The sequence below is a fragment of the Stegodyphus dumicola genome, chromosome 1 (assembly GCF_044657685.1).
Source record: "Stegodyphus dumicola isolate Sdum_Otavi_A_Nest chromosome 1, ASM4465768v1".
NCBI classification, from domain to species: Eukaryota; Metazoa; Arthropoda; class Arachnida; order Araneae; family Eresidae; genus Stegodyphus; species Stegodyphus dumicola.
In genome coordinates, this window is record NC_140768.1 from 216169599 (window position 1) to 216196737 (window position 27139).

Here is a 27139-nt window from a genome sequence, read left to right on the forward strand (position 1 = left end):
TGCTGTTATTTTGTCAGACTCTTAAGTTAGCAATTCAAGCTATCATCTCTTTGAAACCTGCTAACTTGCAAAGAATTAAAGACTGTATATCTAATTTAAGTATACTGGAAACCTTACATAAAAAAATAATTTTGTTGTGGCTTTCAGCTCACTGTGGAATATATCATAATGAATGAAATGGCTGATTTTTTATCCATAAAGGGAACCAAAATCCTACAGATTCCATGAAATCATATCCCTTACTCTGCTACAGTGTGAGTAATAAAAGAATGTATGAATAATGCGTCAATCCAGGCAAGCAGATCGAATTAAAGAAAAGCATTGGAGGGAATCTCGTTTAAATGTTCCAGCTGCTCCTAGACGAATTGCTGTTTCAGCCTTTCGGTTGGAAATTGGGCATAATTGCCTTGCTTATTTACATTTAACATCTTTTTGTCCCCTAACTGTATATTAGGCATGAGAAATACTGTTATGGATGCTTCTCATCTCAAAGAATGCTCTGAAGTGACTGGACATTAATATGATAGATACTGGCAGGCTAGAGAGAGACTTAAAGCTCTCCAGTCTGTTTGAGATTGTCTTTTGATATGTTGTAATTTTGCATTCTGATCTTTTTCATGCTATTTTTGCTTCTCATCATGGGTTTGTGTCGTGTGCTTTTCACATTCTAGCCAATGAATGTATGTTCAAGTGCTACTGCTAAAAATAAATAAAAAATAAAAAGTTCCGAAATCTTGAATAAGTAGTTTTGATTTTCAGAATTATCACTAATGTCCATAGGAATAGGATTCTCAGGGACATTATCATCATCATCCACATGTATAACCATCAGGTTGCAAGAAGGCATGAAGACTTTGGATTGCACAGTCATAATAAGCTTCTTTATGCACGAAAGCAAAAAGCTAAATGAGTAAGCAAATTTGATTTCCTAATAAATACATTTATCTGCATGCTTTGTTTGGGATGCAGTTTTCTGAAGTCAGTACAGTGGAATAGAGAGCAATATTCATATCTTCAGCCATAGCTTCTTAGACATTCTTCTAATATCTGCAGGAATTTTTATGGCCTAATTTTATATCCAAATTATGGAATCATTTGCATTTGTTTCTTCGAAGACTATGTTCACTGTCCTTAAGAACATGTAAACTTCCTCTGATTTTACTGTGTAAAGCTGTATCTAGTACCTAACAACTATGGACCAGTCTATGTAATTTTCCAGTTTATGATGACATTAACTTTTCACTAAATACAAGCTCAACAGTAAACATTTAGAGTTCTAGAAATATGGGAAGATTTTCCCACTACAAAACGAGGCATTATGTCTGCTTCATCTAACTGTCATAGGAATACAATTAATGAATGAACGAAATATATTTATAAATCCATTTAGAGTTTTGTCTACTGATGCCATTTTATTTTTGTTAAACATTATAGTCATTATTTTGGAAGTTTTATCACGTCAATGAAAAATAAACTGCTGTTTGATTTCCTTCAGTTAATTCTTAGTTGGGTGTCTGTGCCATCAAATGAGAAGGGCATACCCAGTGACTAGAGATGCAGTATTGAAAATATCCCCCCCCCCGTTAAGGTCAAACATGATTACAGGTACAGAAAACAGAAGTATAACAAATAGCAGTTTTTAACAGAATGTGAATGAACTACATAAGATGTAAATATAGCAAGAAAGAATGATACATTCATGTGAGAATATAAATAATACCTTTGTTACTGTAGGACTTAATTTCAATAGGTAAAATTCCTAATTTAGAAACAGGTCTCTTCAATGTGCCATTTTTAGTTTTGTCATCTACTACTTTAATCATTTGATCCTTTCCAGCATAAGTTTTTACTATGCAGCTAATAACCATTTAGATGGAGGCAAATTTTCCTCACTTATCATAGCCATGTCACCAAATTTTACATTTTGTTTTTCAAAGTACCACTCTGTTCATTGTTGTAAATTATTCAAATAAGTGGTACTCCAGAATTTCCAAAAGGTTATGTCATTTTTGAAATCAGTTGCCACAAATTTAACTTACTAGAATGTCAATAAGTGGTGGTTCGGTAAAAGAAGTCATTGAACACCCGATTAGAAAATAACCATGGGTCAAAATGTCTAAGTCATCTGTATCTGTCAAAAGAAGCATTAGAGGGCGTAAATATATAAAATAGATTCAGTTTGAATCATAAATGGACAAGAATGACTCATATGGCATTTTCAAATCACCTATAAGGCTTTTGAAATAGTATTTAAAGGATTTGATTCTGGATTCCCATAAAGCTGCCAAAATTTGGCACCGTTGGGAGAACGAATTTCCATTCAGTATTTTCATTTAGAAAAAAATTTGCTAATTTTTCATCCTGTGGTACTCATTTGAAAAATTCTTTTAAATCCTTATTTGCTGGAACCAGCATCAGAAAAAAATCATCACACCTTTCAGGCTTGCCCATAAAATATTTCAAGGCTGCTATAAGTGAATTTTACATCAAGTCAGAAATTATAAGTGAATTTTACATTAAGTCAGACACAATTTCCAAGTATATAGCCTTAGTTGGAAAGTGAACAAAAAGAGCAACATAAATTTTCATGGGGGATCCTTTCTGATGATTCTTGTTTTTTTTTATAAAGAATGGACTACAAAAATCTATTCCTGTAGCATTAAATATGAAATCTGGATTTGCTCTTTCCTTTGGCAAATTTGCCGTTTTTTGGGAGCATAATTTTGGGTTTGCTCTGAAACATTGAACACAATTGTGTAACATTTTCCTGCATGTATTCTGACCATTTAAAGGGCAGTATTCCTGCCATATGATATAAAGTAATGTTTGAGGAACAGTATGATGGAACTTTTCATAAAAATACTTTGTAATTAAACAATTTAACCTTGGATGGCAATATGATGGGGTGCTTTTGGTCTCATTTAATTTCAGTGTTACGCAACCTCTCTCCACTTCTTAGTAACCCTTGATTATCTAAAAAAGGAGATAACTCCTTTAGATGACTGGATGGTTTTACAGCCCCTTTCTGATGTAAATTTCTGATTTCATCCTTAAATTATGTTAACTGAATTTCCATTACAATAAATTATTTGGTGACTTTCCCTTCACAAATTTTAAGAGGCCCCTGCTTGACCTTATCATTCCCTTTTTTCAAATTCCCCATAAATCTGAAAATATAGGCTAAAACATGTATAATTTTAGTAAAGTTATTTCTAATGTGAAGCAAAGAATGTAGGAAACTGGATTTAGCTGCAATATTAGAACTAAGTTAGAGTCCTCATTAAGATTACAGTCTACAGAGTTCATTTGCATCTCAGGATGATAATCTTCTTCAGAAACACTAGTGTCCTCATTTACAACAAGTAACTCTTACAACAGGTTAAGAAGGATGGTCCATGCCACCACGTTGCATTCTCTTGAAGAGATTTAGCATCAGTTCCTCTAGTCACTATATCTGTTGGATTGTCATTACTGAACAATGATGGCAGGAATTTTTAATATGTGTATGCCTGTTGCAGGTTAACATTAAAGACTTTCTTTTCCCCATTGCTAGATAATGAGTCAAAAGATGAATAGAGATAAAATGATCAATAAAATAATCAAAATGTAGAAGAGTTACTTCACAAACGAAAAGAACATAAACACATTGCCCTTGCTGTATTGCGAAATGACTAACTAAAACATTGTGGTGAGAATGGTAACCATGCCTCTGTTAAATCAATAGCAATGCTTGCTCTAAGGTTAGCTGAAAGATGCATGGCCATAAGAGAATGTTAAAAAATGTGATGATGAACATGTATGTCAAAATATAAAAAAATACTCTCAAGTCATAAAAATCTCAAACTCTGGACATTTTTGCAACCCCAGAAAGCACTAAAAACCCAGGACTGTTCTAGCTAATCTCAGAGATATGGCGAGCGTACCATTATTTCACTATTGTTATAAAAACAAAAGCAGTCACCGATAATTTGTTTTTTGATTAAATCTATATTACTTATTCTAAATTATTATACATTATTTGAAGGACATTTGCTGGTCACTGATACACCAAACCTGTAACATTAAATTCATGCAAAGGGAATTATAATAAAGCATTTTATTAGAAGAATAGAAAAACATTACAATAGCAACACACTACAGAAGTTCAAAGCTAACATTTGAAGACTGCCAATGTAAAGTAGTAGGGTATCATAAGTAATATCAATCAATTGTAATGCTAGGTATGGTAAATATGTAGTGTTGCACAGTACATTTCAACTTTTATGAACGAAGAAAAATGTATTTACTCTGATACTTTTGTAAGGAAATGATAAATATTCTGATCAATTAAAATACCTGATATCCTCAAATGAATAGTCTGAAGAGGAAGAAATTATTAGTCCAAAGGGGCTTTGTCTCTGAAGGACTATTGTTTTCGTTTTGCGTTGAATCACTATAAATGGCGAGTCACTTTTCAAACTGTTGCCACCAAATGTTAGAGTCTTGCATTATATTTGAAGAAATTAAATGATGAAAAATTTCCATAAATGTATGTATATTTCTCGCATTGTGATAAAACAACGGTACATAGAGCCATCGAATTTTGAATGATGTAATCCTCCTACGAATATGTGCATTTGGAAGACCAAATTTGAAATTTAGAATTTGTTTTATTATCTATTTCATATTTTGTAAAAAATTTTTGAGCTACAAATTCAATGATTTAAAAGCAAGTAATGGCAACACTCTATGGGGAAGGACCTTTTTATCTCTAGCGCATAGAACCGTGTAGCGGAAATTCTAAAGATATGCTCATTTTAAAATTATATTGTGACATTGCTATTGAACTGAATTTTACGGTTTAAGTGCAAAGAACATGGTATTTACTAAATAAAGGTAACACGCAAAATGTTTAAAAAAAAAAAAAAAAAAAAAAAAACGCACCCTTTAACGTAATTTAAAATCTGACACCTTTCAAGTTTTTTTTTTTTTTTTTTACATTATTATTATTATTTTTTTTTTCAAATAATCAAACCTTTAGAATGCTCTCACTTATTTAAATAATAGTTTGATTAGTATCTAAATTTTTAAAAAATCACTTGCTTATATCTTCAGGATATCACTAATGATGTAAAGGAGGAACAAGCTGAATCTGACGTTGACATACTGATCGCTGAGGAAGAGGTAATTTTCCATTCTTTATATGAAAAGTTTGAAATAGTTCCCTGTAAGATCCAGAACTGTGTGGGGTCATTTTAAGACGAATCATTGTAGATACGTCTTTTTAACTTATGCATTCCTGTTTGTAACTCTTATTTAAATATGTGTATTGTAAACTGTGACACATTAGTATTTTAATTTGTTTAAAAACGTGTTATGACGTATAAAATTTCTCATTGTGGTCTTTATATTTTATTCTGCAAGAATAACTTGAATTCTTAAACTAGTTGCAAATGTGAAACTCTGTGATCTCACAAAAGTGAGTTGCAAATGTGAAACTCTAGTGCAGGGGTTCCCAACCTTTTTGTCTCTAAGAGCACATTCTAGAATATCTGTTGGACAGTTACTATTTACTTTTTAAAGGTGAATTTATTGTTGGATAGAACTAATAATACATGCAACATAAAAAAAAAGAGATCAGTTGCATTTCGCTTTGTGCTAATATCTGTGTTGGACACAATTTTTATTTCATTAAAAATTTAAAAAAACTTTCACATAGAATTTTATTGAAAACTAAAACATATTGACTGTGATCGCACAGCGGTGGGCATACGTTAAACGATCGGCGGGTGCCTTGGTGCCCGCGGGCATAGGGCTGGGAACCCCTTCTCTAGCGCATTTAGAAAATTTAGTAGTGAAGAGCTCAGCAGCAGATATCTCTTTGTTGTTTAAATATAATTGTTTTCTCATCTGTGATATATATACATAAAAATAATGAGAATCTAGTTTAATTCATACAAATAAGTAGAATCATGGATAATTTGGTTTAATAAATCAAGTGTTAAACAAAGCTAAATATTTTACCCGCATCCAAAAAACAAGATGAAATGTATTGAACTAATCTTTTTTTTCTCCGCTTAATATAAGTTTAATCAAAGAAAAACTAGTGAGTTTAACAAATTCTTTAATCCAACAATTAAAATATAAGCTATTGAGTTTGCAAACTGGGATAGAATGTAAAAAAGTTTTAAAATTTAAAATTAAAAGTGTGAAAACTTTCAGGTAAAGTTTGGTAAAACAATTCATGAATTGGAATTTTGTAAAACAGAAGGCTATTGTGAAGGAATTAAGTATTAGGAGAGGAAAAATATGGGCATATATCATCTATTAGACATTAGAGATATAATTATCTCACTTCATTTTAAGTGTTATCAAAATATTTGCTTCAGTTGTAGCAAAACTTAAATATGCTTCAAGTTCGTTCTTTTTTTTTTTTTTTTTTTTTTGTCTTTAAGATCTGTTGCACTTTTTATCCTGAATATTTTATTAGTCTAAAGGGACTTAGTTTTGATTTTTCAATTTTGCGTTAAATCGCTATAAATGTCCGTTTCACTTTTCAAACTGTTGCAACCAAATGTTAGAGTCCTGCATTATATTTGAAGAAATTAAATAATGAAAAATCTGCATAAATGTATGTATATTTCTCATATTGTGATAAAACAATGGTACATAGAGCCGTTGAATTTTGAATGATCTAATCTTCCTACAAATATAGGCATGTGGAAGACGAAATTTGAAATTTGGAATTTGTTTTATTATCGATTTTATATTTTGTAAAACTGTAACGAATTTTTGATTAACAGACTGAAGGATTTCAAAGCGAGCAATGGCAACACTCTACCGAGGGGAAAACCTTTTAATCTCCAGTGTGCGGAACTGTGTATCAGAAATTCTAAAGATATGCTCATTTAAAAATTATTTTGCGACATTGCTATTGAACTGAATTTTATGGTTTAAGTGCAAAGAACATGATATTTAATAAATAAAAGTAATACACAAACTGTTAAAAAAACACCCCTTTGGACGTAATTTAAAATCTGAAACTCTTCAGATTTTTCTTCTTTTATTAAATACTAGCAGCTTCGCTGCCAGCCTTCGTGTGGCTTTTAAATGTACCGGAAAAATGGCTGAAGGGAACACCAAACGTTAAATTTAAAAACTGCGTAGAATTTTACTCTGCAGAACAACTTATTAACAACTTAAAAAAAGGTATTATGTATAACAAAATTACAATGAAATAAGCAGTATCCTTTAATACAAATATTAATGATCCTAATAAATAAATTAACCTTTTTTTTTTTTTTTTTTTTTTTTTTTGTCCTTCAGGATCAAAGTTTCTTGGAGGACTCTTCTTTTCGTTTTGCGATTTTGCATTGAATCACTATAAACGGCGAATCACTTTACAAACTGTTGCCACCAAATGTTAGAGTCCTGCATTATATTCGAATAAATTAGATAATGAAAAATCTGCATAAATATATGCATATTTCTCGCATTGTGATAAAACAACGGTACATAGAGCCATCGAATTTTGAATGACGTAATCCTCCTGCGAATATGGGCATCTGGAAGCCCAAATTTGAAATTTGTTTTATTATCTATTTCATATCGGTTAAATGTTGCTATTTCCGATTTTTAACTTGCTAATTTCACATTTATTTTTTTAGCCCAAAGGGGCGTTAGACCCAAAGGGTTATTAGTCTCAAAACGACATTTTGCATGGTTTCACTTTCTGCATTGATTCACTTTTCAAACTGTTGCTACAAAATATTATTGCCATGCACTATATTTAAAGAAACTAAATAATGAAGATTCTGCATAAATGCATGAATGTTTCCGCATTTTCAAAAAACAACAATACCTAGAGCCTTCCAATTTTGAATAACGTAGTACTCCAACCAAACATGAGCACTTAAAATTCCTAATTTGGAATTTGTTTTATTAGCTATTCCCAATTTTTCAAAACTTTAACGAATTTTTTAATTAACAAACTCATCGATTTAAAAGCGTGCAACGGGAACACTGTACGAAAAAAGAAATGTATCTCCAGCGCCCGAAACTGTGTATTGGAAATTCTTAAATTTTGTGCTTTTTAAATATTTTGTGATATTGCTGTGGAATTGAATTTTATGGTAAAGTGCAAAGAACATTATATTTAATAAATAAAGGTGTAAGGATCCTAAGTTTTACTAACGTTTATTTTATTTTAAATCTTTACTAATCACTTCTTATTTTCTACTTCCGGCCAGAATTAAAAGCTTCAACTTATTTATGCAAATTTGTCTTGCTAACGCCAAGTACTTAAGTTGTGGCTTTTTGCCAAACAAGAGAGAGGAAGGAGTTATTAGACGCAGGCCGCTTGCCATACACTGTAAAAAAAAACCTCGAAGTTTACAGACAAAAGTCTTGTATAGTTACAGAAATGCGAACAATTACGAAGGAAATACCTGTAACGAACACAGAACCAAACGAAACTGTAAACTCTACAGGAGTTTTTCAAGAAGTTTTGCTTGGATTTTGTCCGTAGCGTGTGATCACGTGGCTTAAAATGGCTGAGAGAGAAGAACCAATCAGGAAGAAGGTGGAAAAACAGCGTCTTAGCGGGAGAGTTCAACGATAGTCGCCATGTTAGCCATTATTTTTGCTATGGTCGAGGTAAATTCGAAATAGTGTTTGACGTGTATTTTACTAATTTTATGTAATGTATTTGTTATGTTCTTTACACTATCTATAATTAAATTCTTTTAATGTTTAGCTTATAATTCTAATGCTCCTAAATAAACCTGTGTTGAATTATTGTTAGAGTTCAAATCACAGAGCTTGTGTTCCATTTAGTAAAATAACAACTTTTATTCGTTACATCTGCAGGTGTCTGCAGTTAAACTGCTCATATTTATAAACAGAAACAAATTTGTTAATATGTTAGTTTAAAAACAAATAAGCTTAATATTAATGTTCTATCTATAGTCTAATAATTTTTCATGTTAAATATTTATGTATCTTTTAAAACATATCGCATTAGAATATTCATATTTTTCATTTTGTTGACAGATGTAACATTATTATTCCATACATGTTATCATTAATCCCAGCGTGAACTGCTTTAGAATATTTTTCAGAGCATTATTACACTATGTATGTTATTATTAATCTCAACGAAAAAGAAAAAATAAATGTAATATATTTAAAAAATTCGACAAAATAACTTAACATACATTAAAAATGGAATATCATTTCATTAACATGCGATAAGTTCGCCTTAAAAGATAATATAGTCGGATAGCAATTACATATTTGTAAAAGTATTCAATGTACAGTCAAAAGTCGTTAATTCGGACACCCGTAATCCGGAATGATCTATAATCCGGACCTCAAAGCTAAAATCTTTCTGCGCATGCGCCGCATTGACGCATGCGCATAGGCGTTTTACTCGTGCGCGCAAGACATTTACGACTGCGCATATGCATCTGCGCAAGTGCAGAATACGTTTTCGCGTGCGCGTTTAATGTATAACGGACGGTAAAAGCTAAAATTATCTAATTATCTATTTCAGTTAATGTTAATAATTGCGTTGTTCCTTAATCTTCAAATTGGATCCGGCTTATTATTTTTTGCAGACTGTAAGAGCAATTTTCTAAAAGTAAGCGTGAACTTTCGATTATGTCAAATAGAATTTCCGATGCTGGAGCTCCCAAAGGATCTAGAAAACGAAAGTATGTTTCGATGTCCATCAAACAAAAAACGAATTGCTACAGAAAATGGATAAAAGCATATCCTTTGTTTATCTAACCGTTCCGAAATCTGTTTATCAATTTCACGCTGCTCTGCGCGGGGGGGGGCACGTCGCGGCGCGCAATGAACTGGAAGTTGATCTGTCAACACTATCGTTATCTTCAGGGCAGATGTTTTTATTTTAGTCGGCTTATAATTCCTTACTATATGTAGTATTTAATTTCGATGTACTCCGTCTTTGATATGATTTAAATCAAATTCCTCGTCATTATAAATATCACGAATACAAATCACATAGTTTTCTGGTTGCAGTTTTCTAATTTCGGCTATGAGTAAGGTATGCTTTACGCATCCGCGCGTTGAAAGAAATGTTTAATAAAGTAAACAAATAAATATTAGGCTTCTTTTTTGGTAAATTTGGATACCCTTTAGATCATAATTGCTCATTATTTTATAAATTACGGTTTCATATTTATAATTTTATAATTTCTGCATGCCATCTTACCAGATTTAAACTGATGATCTATAATCTGGAAAAATCGATAATCCGGAATCGCCGAAGTCCCGACGAGTCCGGATTAAAGACTTTTGACTGTATATTATTTTTTGTGTTAAAGATAGTTTTTATCCAGGACAGTCTTTACCAACTTATAAAGCATCTATTAAGTTACATTATAACCAACATTTACAAAAGGCAATCGAAATGCCGTGACTTTGACATATTTTTAACTATGATGTAACATACTAGGAACATTAAAGAAAAAAAATTCTATTTTTTCCTTTATGCTTGTTGAAAAGTAAAATATTAATAAAATGGTACAACATTCATTCTAGTACTTACAATGTAAATTTACATATAAATTTACTATAAATTTTGGTGCAAAGTTCATTATAAAATGCATTTGCTAATGTTTAATAGTTATAGCATTCAATATCAAATCATGGAAATATTAGTAATGATACGTCAGTTGCATATATTAATTTCAATACTCAGCTCAATGCCAAATTTCTTCTATATCTGAGATAACATGTATTTTTTGAGAATAATTCTTTTGTGTCATCTTTTCATTTAAAAATCTCTTTGAGATATATTTTAATGTGAATTATTTTCAAAATTATCCTCATTAGAATGAATGTTGTTCTCTTTATTATGTTTGAAACTGCCGTTACGCTAAAAAATATATTCAGAAAACTATTTATTGCTGAATGTTTAAAATAAGTTCTACTGCTCCTTTTTGACAAAGAGTATCCATTTGAATTGCAGTTGGTTTTAATTAATCGTTGGTTGTATTTTTAAGAACTACTTGATAAAATTCAACAAATTAGTTCAATCTATGAGTTCATCTGAAAATCCTAAAATTTTTATTCCAATTCTGTCATGTGTATATATTTCAAGAATGAAAAAGAATTACAAATTCACTATCCAACAATACTGAGTAATATGTTGTTGATATAGCCAAACTTAAAATGACCCATTTTAAAACCAGATTAAATAAATCATCGCGTATTTTCGGCCATCGAATTTCTTTGGCGTTAAAAGTGTCATAGATTTAGTAAATCCAAGGGTCAAGGTAAGCTCAAATATTTTTTTTCATAGTTCATATTTGCTAAGTTATAAATTTTGCTGATGCAAAAGTTATGTAACTTATGCAAACATATGCTTAGAGTATTTGAACTAGTGTTGAAAAATCACTGGAATTTAAAATGTAATTGACAGTATGCCTTAAAGCTTGTTTTGGTAAAAGCATATTTATGGGTGCCCCTTGGCAAAATTTGGCGATTTTTGGCAGTACATGGATACCGAGTTTGTGCAATTCTTTGACCATGTTATTTTGGCTTGTGTAGCGACGATTTGTGTGCCAAAAACCGCCGCTACACGAAGACAGATTGCACATACTCGGTATCCATGTACACATCGACCTATTTTCACTTAAAAAAAAATCTGTGAATTGTACAAACTTGGCATCGCGCACTCCCTTGACTTTATCCATGTACACATCGACCTATTTTCACTTAAGAAACAGGGTTCGTAGCGGTCCTTACAAGTGCTTATAAGTCCTTATATTTGAAAGTAAAATATAAAGGCCCTTATAGGTGCTTACTTTTTCTTTAAAGCCCTTATTTTTTTGTTTTTAGTGCTTATTTTTTGCTTTTAGTGCTTTTTTTTTTATCCTTTATTTTTAATGAACACGCATTTTTTTCCCCGTACCAAAGCCGAAACTAAATAAACAACTTTTCTTCCTTATATGCAACGTCAGATGGTGAATCATACTCCCGAAAATTACTTTCCCCCCTTCCTCTGCATTAACGTAACCTATGGTGCGCGCGAGAGTACAGCACGTCGTTCTATTGACCAAAGAATTGCGAAAACGTAAAATCTTGATAGCAATTCAAACGTGTGTAGTATTTGGGTGGGAGGAAGTTTGAATTGCTATCAAGATTTTAATAAATTTGCATTCTCGTTCCGCGTGGTCACTTCATATTCGTGTTTATTATGATCGTTATGCTTATATTATGAGCATATGTATGAATATTTATAATAATATAATTGCAGTAACTGCTGAAGTATAGATAAACTTCCAAAATTGGGTGTGTTTTTACACAGATTAGCTTTCTAAGGAATAATATTCGGAATGGCTTAAATAAAAGGAAAGTAATCGAATAGTCAAAATAATTTCATTTTCTTTGCCAATACATTATACAGTACGGAGGTTGGGAGTTTCTCCGCAAAATCTCTAATATTGAAGCAGCGGACCTTTTTTTTTTTTTTTTTTTTTTTTTTTTTTTTGTCACTGTCCAATCTGGATTGAATAGGACTAAAAGTTTTTGCGGTCTACCCAACCCAAGCGAAGATTGATTCTATTTCGGAAATTTAATGCAGTATGTTGGAAATTAGAATCAGAAACACCCCAGATTAGTAAGTGTTTCTTTTTTTTTTTTTTATTTAATTCTTTATTCTTTGAATACTGGCAGCTGTTGATTCCGATTGCGTAATATCACATGTCGGAAAATTACGCCGCGCGTATTGCGCAATAACGTTTGCAGTATTTTGCAGAGATAATTAATTTTGATGTTCAGTCTGAGATTTGTGTATGAACACTTAAAAGACTTTTACTGCGCTTTCTAAGCAGAATATTTCTGAGTTCCGTTGGTCTATTTTTATATGATGCACATATCGAAATGTCAAAATCATTTATTTAGCCGAGAAATCTAAAGAACGGCTGCAATCTCCCCCACTCCTCTTTTTCCAGTTACTATCCGGAATATTCGGCAATTTCCGAGTGTGCGGGTTAGTTAAGCTTTTACTGTTAAAGGATGACTGCATGAAGCAATTTCCCATCTTCTGATTTCAGAAATGTTCCTCTTTTTTCCTTAAATTACTTTGCTTGGGATATATGTTAAGGGAAAACTGTTATGCAATGAAAATTTAGAAAATGTTCAAATTTTGATTTAAGTTAAATTATTTAAATATTAATACGAGTGGAAAAATAAATTGTATTTATTATTAGATGTCAAACGAATACAATTAATATGGCTTATTATTATTTATTTTCTATATTTTGAACTGAAATTTCATCATTAAATCTTGTTATATAGTTTAGTTGTGCATAGTTTTTTTTTCTGTCATTGTAAACTAATTCTGTAAATTGAACTGTCATTTAAAAAAAAAAAAAAAAAAAAAAAAAGTTGTTTTCCATGGTTGAGGTAATGCTCATTCCCTTAATAAATATTGCATTGCTCATATTTTAAATACAAGTCTAATTTTTCTTTTAAGGTTATGCAGTTGTGTATAATGTAATTAGACAGGTGCTTATTTTTTTCTTAAAATGTGCTTGAAAAGTTCTTATAGGTGCTTATTTTTTTAACTAAAATGTGGCTATGAACCCTGAGAAAACATCAGAGAATTGCACAAACTTGCGCTCCCTTGATAATACAGGGAGCACCCTTCAATATACTCTAACTGCTGTTTTTCATAAATTAAAACATTTTAGGCATTTAAGATATCTTCCTGTAAGTTACAACTAAATGAATGACTCTTAAGCATAAAAATTTCAAATTTTTATGCTTAAGAGTAGAAGGAGTTATACACTTTTTAAATAACAGTGTCAGAAAAATATACTTTTTAAAATATGTAAACCATTGTTTGAAGTATAGAAAAACCTTCCTTAGCAACTATACCTGTTTAAGTGATTATGTCAAGTATTCTGGTGATACAAACATTGATATTAATTATCACTGAGAATCATGCTTTGTGAAGTAACCACCTCCATTAAATATCAAAATTGTACAAAATTATGGAAAAGTTATAGAGTGGTTTTACTGTATACTTAAAGTATATCATATCACTGTTAGATATTGATGATGTAAAAGATATTATCTAATCATAAATATTTCAAGCATTAAATAGCTTAGTGTAAGTCAATAAGTTTTCAGATTCTGACTTTGTACCCTGTCTTTCACTATGTAATATTTTTCTAGCAACTGTGTTAAGTACCAGTAAGTAAGTTTGTCTTAAATACCACTTAATGTAATCAGGTATCATCTGTTCTGTCTGTAAAACTTAATCATAATAAGTGAACAAGTGAATATCTGTAAAACTAAAGATGACACTCTATGTAAAAAATACAAGTATTAAAATGTCTATGAGAGGAACATTTAAAATATTAAATCCACGATCAATTTTTGCGACATCTAAGATAGAAATTACCCAAACTGACTAGTTAATTCAGAGGATGAATGCATGTAACATCATTGTTCATGTGCTTGTTAATTGTGTAAGTATTGAAGTTCATGCATTAATTGTTGATAACTATATTATTGGCCTTATATATATATACTTGCATTTCAAAATTTTGTATATTTTGCCAGTGAGCTAAGTATTAAATGCTGTTACGTATAAGTTCGTATTATGTGGAAAAGTAGTTTTTGATCTAACACTTTCTGAGAATTTTTTAATGTTGATCATCAAGCTTAAAGCATATGGCTGAAATTACCAGTATTAACTATAATTTAATTATTCTCCTGTTTCAGCGTTTCTCAAACTTTTTTCGAATAGAGATTATGTGAATTATCATAATTTGTGAATCACCTTGCTGCTGTTCCCTTCGAAAGCAATTTTTTAGCATATATTACTACTAGTACACTTATATTTTAATATATAATTAAAATCCGTTATATTTCATAATTAAGTCCATTGAAGAAAAGTTATATTTCTAATATTTCAAGATTATTAATGAGAAGGATGATTTGTAATTCTTGCATGGCTCTTCTATATTTGGATATATGATGGTAAGACCACAGTCTTAGTGGATATATGATAGTATATTTGGATATATGGTGGTAAGTACCACAGTTATAGTGCTTTAAATCCATCTTTTATTGCTAAGACTGAGTGGGAAGTCTGTAAGTAGGGTAACCAATAATAAATTTCATAAAATGTCTATCTTACGAGAAAAGGTGATAGATGATTGTCATATGTAACTTTTTAAACTCTGAGATTTTTCAACTAAATTTTTTTGTCTCCTTTGGAAACTTCGGAGGACCATGAGGGCAAGCTGTATGATCCACAGATTGAGAAGTGCTACCTTAATACATTTCAATTTCTAGAGAAATTAATCTTAAAAAAAAATCTGATCATTATTAAAACTACTTTACAGATTTATTTTATATTACAAATAAATATAGTAAATATCTAATAAACCTCAAATTATTTTCTGCAAAATGAATTATTTAAATTTGTACTGTTTTTGCTTCAAAAATGGATGATACATGCAATTTATGATTTCATGAAAGGACCAAAAGGAATCTTGTTTGCAATTTAATTATTTAATTTAAAAAAAGATTTAAATCATTTGGAATATGTGCAAGTGCATGCAATTATTATGAAGAGATTCTAAATTAAAATGTCACATAACAAATTTAGAATATGTTATGTACTTCTAACGAATGTGATTTTTTCTTTATTTAGGAGCCATGCTTTGAATCCTAAGAAGAAGAGGACTGCGACTTCACAACTAGTTAATTAAAAATAACAATAATATAAATTTTACCTATTTTTTATTTTATTTTCCTTTTGGATAGTTTTCAAATAAAAATAAACCTATTTTTGTTTCTATATTCTGTGTATTGGAATAAAGAGTCGAAATCCATTGCAATGTCCAATATTTTCAAAATATGATATTTTTTGAAAAAAAATATATGATTATGGAATATTACGTTAAAATGAAATGGTTCCTTATGTAACCTGTATGTTACACTAAAAGGCTTCATCGAATACTTGTAAAGTAATGAGCAAATACTAAGTTAATATCTTGTGTGAATGAATATTATCTTACAGAATTTTTTATTCCATAAAAATCTATGGAATATTACGTTAAAATGAAATGGTTCCTTATGTAACCTGTATGTTACACTAAAAGGCTTCATCGAATACTTGTAAAGTAATGAGCAAATACTAAGTCAATATCTTGTGTGAATGAATATTATCTTACAGAGTTTTTTATTCCATAAAAATCTATCTAAAAATATAATTTTGTTAAATGAAGATTTAAACATTTTTCCCGAAGATTTAAAAAGTCGTTTGAAATAATGATAACAAAAACATTAATCTGAACCATTTAATAAATGAATAGAAAATTTTGAGAACAATTAAATCATCCACAGGAATTTTGAAATAATCATCGTATTTTTTACATCAGTTAAAGAAAGAAAATCTGAGTCATTTTGATTATGGTGATAAATTAGTTCCATTAATAGTAGGATAGAAAATTAAAATTTTCAGAAGCCATTATGCATTATCAATTTTTAATTAAAAAATTTTTAGTTTATTACTACTATCATATCAATTATTAATGCTGAATTCTTTATCTTCAGTTTTTACATTCTTTTCTTAATTTTCTAGGCATAGCAGAGAAAAATATAATTATAGGATCAAGGCATTTCCAAATACATTATATTTTCTTCCTTAAATTTTTAAGATCATTCTATATTCATCATGTATTATAGACACAGTATCAGGGGATTTTGTTCAATTTTTCAGTTAGAATTTGGGACGAAGTTGTGAAGTCATACCTACATTAAATGCTTGAATTGATTATTTGAAATATGACAAAGCAAGAGAGGGCCATCTGTCCAAGGAAAGGAATATTTTAAGGAAAACTTCATGTTACACAAACATTTACACAGGCAGCCCTCTAGCAGCTCTCTAGGATTTAAATCTAGAGCCAAATGCTAGTGTTCAGCGTACTGTCTGGCTGCCTGTAGGCAATAAATGTTTTAGTAGAAGGAATACTTGAAAAATTAAATTTAGGACTAACTAATTCTTCAATTTTGTATTCAATGAGAAGAATGTAATTTATTAATAAAGTTTTAAATCTGGGAAAATACCTGTCCGATTAATTAATCTATTATTTCAATTAATGGTCAGTAGCAGAAGAGATTAAAAAGCATTTATGCCTAAAAGAATTATATGTTGTAATTAAAATGAATAATGCAATTAAGCATGAAAATAATTTTGGCTAACTTGTGATAACTGAATTTAAGTTCATTGTTGAGTTACATAAGTAATTTTTTTTAGAATTTGAAAAAATATTTAGAATTGTTTATTGAAACAATTTCATTAAAATATTTTTTTACTGTAATCATATCCAATTGCAGTCTCTTTAGATTACACTGTTGGGTATAAGGAGAATGATTTGGTTTAGTTTACTTAAGTATGGCAAAGCACACTAGGACTATCTGCCTAAGTGGAGAAATGCCTTTGTGGAGGACTTTCGAAGGGAAACTGACTTATATACATGTTACACATGGAGAAAACCATGAAAATACCCATACAACCAGCCCATTCGCGGGATTTGAACCTCGGACCGAACTACCAGTGTTCAGCGGGGGAATTCTAGAACATTACTAATTTATTGCCAAAAAACCATTAAGTCTAATACACAAGTTTTTTTCCCAGCTATTTCGTGATGCATATGTAACTTTGAGATGTCTTAAAATTTAATAAAGGAAAGTAATGCAGATGTAAGAAAAACATAAAATTTGAGCTTCTTTTTAACATTGGGAATATTTTGAAAGAAAATGTTGTATATCTTTTAGAAAATCTAAGGTATTTTTCCTTAAAAAAAAAAAAAAAAAAAAAAAAAAAAACTTAATATTTAAAGTTACATAACTTCCCTTTCCCGACAAATAAATAAATGCAGCATATTTTGTTACAATCAGTAGCTGTAGACATGTGTAATTATTTATAGTAATATTACAATCAAAATATTTAATATTTAGGAATACATCATTTTTGTATTTTGTATAAGACAAATATGTTCTATATGCATAATTATTTGGAAGAACTTTTAAGTAAATGATCTGCAACTTTTACATATATATCCTTTAAAATTTCACATGAAAATACATGTTCTTACATAATCACTTGCAATAACCTTACAAGCAGAACACTAGTAATCTACAAATATTCCCTTTAGTAATTCACATTCAAAAATTACGATCTACTTACACTATTATTTCCTGTAATCTTTACAGATGTTTACATTGGTAAATCACATATGAAAAACATGTTATACTTACACGATAATTTCCTGTAACATTACAGATCTTTGATCTGTAACCTTTACAGGCATATGCTTCGGTAATCAACATACAAAAACTTTGTTATGCCTACAGAATAACTTCCTGTAACATTACATGTCAAACATCTGTAACTATTACAGGTATAATCTCTGTAAAGTTACTAAGAAAATTCCTGTTTTGATTACTCAAATAATCCAAGGCATCCCAGTTTCCACGACTTTTCTTAGTAACTTTACAGATTTTTTTTTACAGTGTAGTAGTTTTACTCGGTTGCTGGTTGCCTTCAAGGCCAGAGGTTTAGTCCTCTTGATAATTTCAAACGTATCGTAGTTTTAGCAGCTCTCTGTACTACATACGGATTTTGTTAAATAACGGCCAATCTTAAAGTTAGGCACTTGTATATTAATCCAAAGTTAGTTTTAGTTAGTAGTTTTATATTCTTACATTCAGACCACAAGTGGTTGGTCTCTGTATTCCGAAGTTCCGGAAATCTCTGTAAAGATAGAATAATAAAGGGTTTCGTATACCCTTCCTGTGTGTATTGTCTACTTCACAATTTATTGAACATAGCTTGAGTAAGCTCCCTGTTCCGAGTCAGGACAGTTCATGTTTCCAAGGCAAGTATAGAGGAGTACAAGTCCTGATAAAGGTACCACACAAAACGTTAAAAAAATCCTTTTGGGCGCAATATGAAATATGAAAGCTTTCAGATTTTGCTTTAAATAATGAAAAATCTCCATAAATGTATGTATATTTCTCGCATTGTGATAAAACAACGGTACATAGAGCCATCGAATTTTGAATGACGTAATCCTCCTACGAATATGGGCATGTGAAAGACCAAATTTGAAATTTGGAATTTGATTTATTATCGATTTTATATTTTGCAAAACTTTAACGGATTTTTGAGTAACAAACTGAGCGATTTAAAAGGGAGCAATGGCAACACTCTACGGGTGGGAAAAACCTTTTTGTCTCCAGCGCGCGGAACTGTGTATCGGAAATTCTAAAGATATGCTGCGGCATTGCTATTGAATTGAATTTTATGGTTTAAGTGCAAAGAACATGATATTTAATAAATAAAGGTAACACACAAAACATTAAAAAAACGCCCTTTGGACGTAATTGAAAATCTGAAAACTCAGATATTTTTTTTTTCCCCGGCGGCGTGGTAAAATGAATCATTAAAAATGAAGCTGAGCTTCTTAATTACATTTTGCAGCTTTAGAATGATACCGCTAATTTGATTATCCAGAACTCGAAATATTGAATAAATTTGAGTTAAATAAAATTCAAAATGGATGCGAAAGAATTTGTTTTAGCAAATTTCGTGAGATAGATTATGTTCTGCTGTTCTGTAATTTTTATTTAGGACCGTAAAAGAAATGTTTCTTGACGAAGAGGTGAAAACTGTTGAAAACAGTCAATTTCCTATTTATGAGAAAACTTTATTATGACTTTGGAGATTAAAAAGTACATATAAATATTATAGTTCTCATTTTTCATGTTTAAATAATTAGTAAGAAATATGGATTCTAATGCAGCAATTGTAGTGTAATTCTAAATGAACTATTTATAACATTGTTATCAATGAAGCAACAATCGTATAATTAAAAAAATGAATGCAAAATTCTATTCTTATTGTTTTGAGCTCATGTTCTATGTTTCAAAAGCTTTCAAGTCTGAATTAATTACTTTTCAGACTTAAAATTGTAGTATAACTTTTGTATTTAAAATTTTCTTAGCAGTTTCTTAGCAGTTCTAAAACAAATAGCATGCAGAATTTTAGCAGTATTACAAAAGGACTCAAAAAGAGCTGACAAGGAAACTTCCTATCTTTTGGCTTTTTTAATTGTTGAAGTGTATGGAGTTAAAATTAAAGCTACTAACAACCAGTTTTTAAGTTTGTTATTAATTAAAACATCTGTAATTTTTAATAAGCATCATGTTTATGAGGAAATGACAATTCAGATAATAAGTATTATCTGAAATATCGTTTCCTAGTCATTCCTAGTATCATCAGGGCCGGTGCCAGAGCATATGCAATCGGTGCGGCCGCACCGGGCGGCAGAATTGAAGGAACGTAAAATTTTTAGAACTTTGGAAAGAGCTGGGCGGCAGTATTTTGAAGTTGTAAAGCAGGCACTGTGCGGCAAAACGTCTAGCGCCGGCCTTGAGCATCATTCCAAGTCTTAGTAAATCAGCTTAGAATAATTAGAACTCATTTATAGTAATTTAGCAAAACTGCGCTACAGTAACATATCATTGATAAAAGTATATCCCAGGAGAAAATATTCTTCTTATTATTATTGTTCCCTTAAAAAGAATGTAATATTTAGCAATCATACTTAGTATTGCCGATTTTTCAAGAAACACAAAATTCACAAGGTTTTGCAAGCGAGTACACCATTCAATACTTTACAAATGAGTCGCACTTGATCAAACAAACCATAGGCTTATGCACAACCGTCCAGGAGTAATTTAGTCAGGTATTTTTTTAAATGTTAATATGCAAAATATGGAATTAATACTAAATATGCATAAATTTTAGACTTGAGCCTTCTTGACGTGCTTTCGTGGTGTATTGGTCTGCACGCTGGGCACATATTCCAGAGATCCGTGGTTCGATTCCCGGAGAGGGGGTTGCTCATTTTTCAAGTCTCCTGCTTCCATAAAATATCGAATGTCTCTGCAATCTAAGTAAAGAAATATTCGACATAACAGACATTTAACTTTTTCTTATAATATAAATTTTGCGTGGGAACAGTTTTACATTGACCTGAAAATAAGTTTATGTATTCTGCAGTAAAAATTTACATTCATTCAATTAATTATTTATGTGTACTGAAAATTGTTTTTTCATTTTATGTAAAATTTATCTGGCGAAATTGAATTTAGAAATTTTCTGCATTGGCTATAATTTTCTTCCTTCTGCAGAGATTGGTATATACGTAAACGAGACATATTTTGTCGAATGCCGTAACAGCATTGCCGTATCCTTTTGTGTTAATATATTCAAAAATTTTAAATGCTATTACGTAAATTACAGCATTATATGTTACATGAAGGGGATTAAATTGAATCCAAATTCAAAATATTTACATGTCTTTTCACTCATATTTCTAACAATTTTATTTTCATAGGGAAAGTTACCAAACACTGATGATATAATAAAATTGACAGTAATTTGTGTTCTATATTCTTAAGCAGAATACATAATGCAGCTCATCAGCGCTCCAGCGGTCGCCAGGGCCGTAGCTAGAAGAAGGCAAGGGGTGGCATCTGTCCCCGGGCGCAGAATCCAAGGGGCGCCAATCTGATGTTACGGCATTGTAGAATTAAATGTTTTCCATCCTTGGCAAGCAGTAGGGGGCGCAAAATCTTCAGTTGTCCCTGGGCGCTGAAAACCATAGCTACGACTCTGGCGGTCGCTTAACACTGATAGTTCGACAGGGGCTCAAATCCCAGCAAACAAGCTGTTGCAAGATAATTTAGTTATTTCTTCATGTGTAAGGTAAATACAATCAAGTTTCCCTTTCTCATACTTCGTTAAGTCCTCCACGAAGGCATCCCTTCTCTTAGACAGACAATTCCCGTGCTTTGCCATGATTCAAATAACCATCAAAGAAGAAATGAGGAGAAAATGCAGTAGATACTAGCTATTCAAGGGATAGAACAATTATTAATAGATGTAGAAGAGCATTTTTGAAATCATTTCTTGAGTACCAATTCCGGGGAGTTCTAAATCACCGAGAGTTCTTAAATGTTAAATAACTTCAGTGCCTTTAATTGAGTCTGAAAATTGGATTGATGGAGTTGAATTTTTTGAATTTTAAAATTTGCAATTTGCTAGAAAAGACGAATTTTCTGCTCAAGTGCTTGCAACAATATTGAAAATTCAAAATTTGCGAATCTATGGGCGACATGCGTCATTAATTACATCAAATGCTTCTAATAATTCTTCTAATAACTATTTTAGAGTTTAACATAAAAACTCTAAAATTGCAGGGACTGTAAATAATCTAAAGATATTTAGAAATACAATAAGATTTGACAGTTGAGGAAAATTGAAAAATACACTAATTATCATAAAAGATGAACTGAAAATAATTATAATGTAAGAAAGAAAAATTTTCTTCTTCCTTTTTGTTTATTTTCACAATTTAAAAAAAAAATGATATAAATCTAAAATTTGGTTACTTTGGGAAATTGCTACAAATTAAGCATAAAACAAATCAGTGCGAGAATGGTTTTGCATATGATAAATTTTTGCAATAGCATACGCACAAAATAATGATCAACAATTGATTCAAGGCTTTCATACGAATACAATAATCCGAATGAAATGGAAAAGATAATTACCATTCTAATTTATATTGGCAGTTGTTACACGACCTTGAAAAATCAATATTATAATTTATAAGGCAGACATGTAACTGAAATTATTAAATGCCACAAAAATGCAAATATAATGAGACTTTTCTAATGCGACCACTAACGGCCGCTTCAAGCGATTTTTAGGCCACTTATATACATGGTTGCATTAGAGAGGCAAATGTATAAAAACCTGTTTATTTATGTTGTAGGAAACACTTTTAGAGTTCGCCGTCATGAGATTCTCTGTACTTATATGTAAAACAGTTACAAATAATACGTCTTACTAAAACGATCTGACATATTTAGGCTTCTAAAATGATGTCAAAAATTTCAAAAAGGAAATCTAACAGAAAAAAAAATCCTGATTTGGTTAATTTAAAGCAGTTAACACAGTTTATGATAAATAAAACATTAATTAAAGCATCACAGGCTTCAGTATGAGAAAAAATTAGCATGATCATCAAATCAGATTATTTAGGTTATGGCAAAGTACCATAAGATTATCTGCCGAGGTGAATATGGGTGCCTTCATGGAGGACTGTTTATAGCGAGTAGTTGACAAAAATTATTTCATACGTCTGATAGAAACTGACTCGTATTTATGTTACACATGGAGAAAAACACGAAAATTTCCTGGTAAGCAGCACATCCGCCATGGTTTGAACGCCAGTCGAACTACCAATATTCAACGATTTTTACCTCTCGGCTGATAGTGGTCAAAGGCCATTTAAGTTATTCTCTGAATTTCAAAGTTATTGGTCTATGCTTTATTACACAATTATTCATGCTCAGATTTTTGGAATCAAGAGATAAATTAAAAACTGGAATTCTAGATAACCAAGTTAAATAATTAAATTTATTTAATTTTCCGTTTTGATACGTGTTACGTTATGAATACGAAAAGCTCCCACGTATGACTTATTTGGAGAGTAGAATGAATAAGCTTCTCTAATTTGGTTTGATTTACTTGACTATAACAAAGCGCACGAAAGGTATCTGCCTAAGAGAATGGTTGCGTTCGTGGAGGTCTTCCTAAGGAAAACTAGCTCGTAACCACTTTATATAGGGGAAAAACCACAAAAAGCTGCTTTGCTAGGAATCGAACCCAGATCTAACAACCAGGGTATTCAGCAACTTAACCACTTGGCCGCTTTTAAGTTTCCATAAGCTTTACTCGTAATTGTAATTAATATAACTACTACAGTCAAAAGTCGTTAATCCGGACTCGTCGGGACTTCGGCGATTACGGATTATCGATTTTTCCGGATTATAGATCAGCTGTTTAAATCTGGTAAGATGGCATGCAGAAATTATAAAATTAAAAATATGAAATAAAGAACAATTATGATCTAAAGGGGATAAAAATTTACAAAAAAAAAAGCTTAATATTTATTTGTTTACTTTATTAAACATTTCTTTCAATGTAAGTTGTTTAAGTTGCTTCGTTTTTTATGTGATAATACATTCTCTTTAATTCTATAAACAGTCATAATTTCTTGTTCAGTTACAAAGTTCCGCTGTTCAAGTCCTATAATTGCTGTGTCGAGAATACCGACTAATTTGTCAATCGAAATTTTTTCGTTTTCAATAACCTCTGTCACTTTCTTCGCTATCGGAAGCGAATTATAATGACGAGGCATTAAAGCATATCAAAGACGGAGTACATCGAAATGAAATACTACATTTAGTAAGCAATTATAAGCCAAATAAAATAAAACATCTGCCCTGAAGATAAGGATAGTGCTGACAGATCAACTTCCAATTAATTGCGCACGCCGCGACGTTAAAGATAAACAAAGTTTAGATAAACAAAGGATATGCCTCTATTCATTTTTTGCAGCAATTCCACTTTTTGTTTAATGGACTCCGAAACATTCTTTCGCTTTGTAGATTCGTTACATATTAGTAAATATAAATCGGAAATTCTATTTGACATAATCGAAAGTTCAAGCTTACTTTTATAAAACTGCTCTAACAGTCTGCAAAAAATAATAAGCCGGATCCAATTCGAAGATTAAGGAACAACGCAATCTGCAACATTAACTGAAATAGATAATTAGAGCTTAGCTTATACCGTCTGTTATACATTAAACGCGCATTCGTAAACGTATTTTGCGCACGCGCACACGCAAATTCGCAACCGTAAAGGTCTTACGCGCAGAAAGTTTATAGCTTTGAGATCCGGATTATGGGTGTCCGAATTAACGACTTTTGACTTTATAAGTAAAAATCCTTTCTAAGATATCCATCAGCCATCCATCAGATTTCACCCTATCAGCGGCCGAGCGGTAAAGACGCTGAACACTGGTAGTTCGGTCCGAGATTCCAATCATGCTAACGGGCTGGCTGCATGGGCACTTTCGTGGTTTTCCCCATGTGTAATATGTATACGAGCCAGTTTCCCCCAGAAAGTTCTCCATGAAGGCATCCCCCCTTTAGGTAGATAGCCCTCGTGCGCTTTGCCATAATTGAATAATCCTAATCCATCCATGTTTCTAGTTGATTTTTGGTATTCTGTGAAGATCACCACCCTTGAAAGATGATATTCAGTGCAAGCGTTTGTTTATACCCATAGAAATGCCTGTCACTTTTGGAAGTGATCGTCTTAAGGAGATGGTCGCCAATCGTTTATGGGCTACTAGATGGTCCGGCTCTGAGTAGGTTACGCATTGGTGCATTGTAAAATGCATTAAATCCTCTTTAATACGATCATCCATGTTTCTAATTATTTTGGTCTTTGGTGGAAGTGATCGTATTTATTTTGGTCGTATCTCTTTAGAGATAATGCTCCGTACAAGTGTTAATTTCTACTCTGAGAAATTATTTTGGAAGAGGTCGCCATAAGAGAGTTCATTGCATATTAAATGTTTAAATCCAGATCGTGTGGTTATAGGATCCATTTTAATTAGATTTTAAAATTTTAGTAAAATAAAAAATCTGAAAGGTTTCAGATTTTATATTACGTCCAAAGGGGCCTTTTTTTAACATTTTGTGTGTTACCTTTATTTATTAAATACGAGGGCCATCCAGGAAGTAGATTACGTTTCCGTCTGTGTCCGCTAGGGGCGGGGCTAGCGCGGCCATCTTGGGGTCAGAGCGTTGCGCAGCTCAGTCTGCATCTAGCCGTGCTAGTGAGAGGTTCGTGCTGTGCTCCGTTCAGATACTGTGACGGTTTGAAATGTCTGCGTTAATTGAAAATCCCGCGAGCTGCGAGGTGCGCTCAGTAATAAGGTTTCTGACTGCAAAAAACTGTAAACCGATAGAAATCTATCGGCAGCTTCGTGAAGTGTATGGGGACAACATTATCACTGAAGGTGGAGTGCGTCAGTGGGTCATAAGATTTCAAAATGGCCGAACCAATGTTCACGACGAAGATCGAAGTGGGAGACCCAGCATAGTGACCGCCGAACTTCTCGAAAAAGTCGATGCTAAATTCCGTGAAAATCGAAATTTCACAATAACGGAACTTTCTTTGAGTTTTCCACAAATTTCGCGAAGTTTGTTGCACGAAATCATCAGCGAAAAGCTTGGTTACCACAAGTTTTGTGCAAGATGGATTCCAAAAATCTTGACAGAGGACCACAAAAATCAGCGAATGGCTGCAGCGTTGAACTTTTTGGACGCTTACCATAAGGATGGTGACTCTTTACTCGATCGCATCGTTACTGGTGACGAAACATGGGTGAAACATGTGAACTGTGAAACGAAATTGCAATCAATGCAGTGGGGGCACACAAGTTCTCCCCAAAAACCCAAGAAATGCATGCAAACAATGTCGGCAAGGAAGATGATGGCGACTGTTTTTTGGGACAGAAAAGGTGTAATTTTGGTGGACTTCCTGGAAAGAGGCACTACAATAAACTCTCAAAGGTATTGCCAAACTCTCCAAAAACTCAGAAGAGCAATTCAAAACAAGCGCAGAGGAATGTTGAGCTCTAAGATCTTGTTGATTCACGACAACGCCCGGCCCCACACGGCAAATGTCACTCGTAAAGTTCTTGAATCTTTTAAGTGGGAGTTGTTTCCTCATCCGCCGTACAGTCCCGACCTGGCACCGAGCGACTTCCACCTATTCCCAGCAATGAAGAAGTGGCTGGCTATGCAGCGTTTTGATGACGACGCACAGCTGCAAGAAGAGGTAACGAAGTGGTTGAAGGCGCAGGCGGCCGAATTTTTCGACGAAGGAATTTCCAAGCTCGTACATCGCTACGATAAATGCCTTAATTTGTATGCTGACTATGTAGAAAAGTAGTATTTGAGTGTGGCTTTCATCTGTATATAATAAAATTTGTTTCCTATACTTTGTTTATTTTTTTATTCCAAAACGTAATCTACTTTCTGGATAGCCCTCGTATCATATTCTTCGCACTTAAACCATAAAATTCAGTTCAAGAGCAGTATCGCAAAATAATTTTAAATAGAGCACATTTTTAGAATTTCCGATTCACAGTCTCACGCGCTGGAGATA

The 27139-nt window shown here is 31.9% G+C and overlaps 1 protein-coding gene across 18 annotated transcripts in view; it reads left to right on the top strand.

Moving 5' to 3' along the window:
• LOC118201136 (uncharacterized) overlaps positions 1 to 27139 on the top strand; it is a 385427-nt gene that overhangs the window by 171977 nt on the left and 186311 nt on the right. For all 18 annotated transcript variants that reach the window (XM_085825487.1, XM_085825518.1, XM_085825505.1 and 15 more), the window contains one exon: positions 5095 to 5163. In XM_085825487.1, the coding sequence (XP_085681613.1) occupies positions 5095 to 5163 (69 nt within the window). The remainder of the gene's footprint in view (positions 1 to 5094; positions 5164 to 27139) is intronic.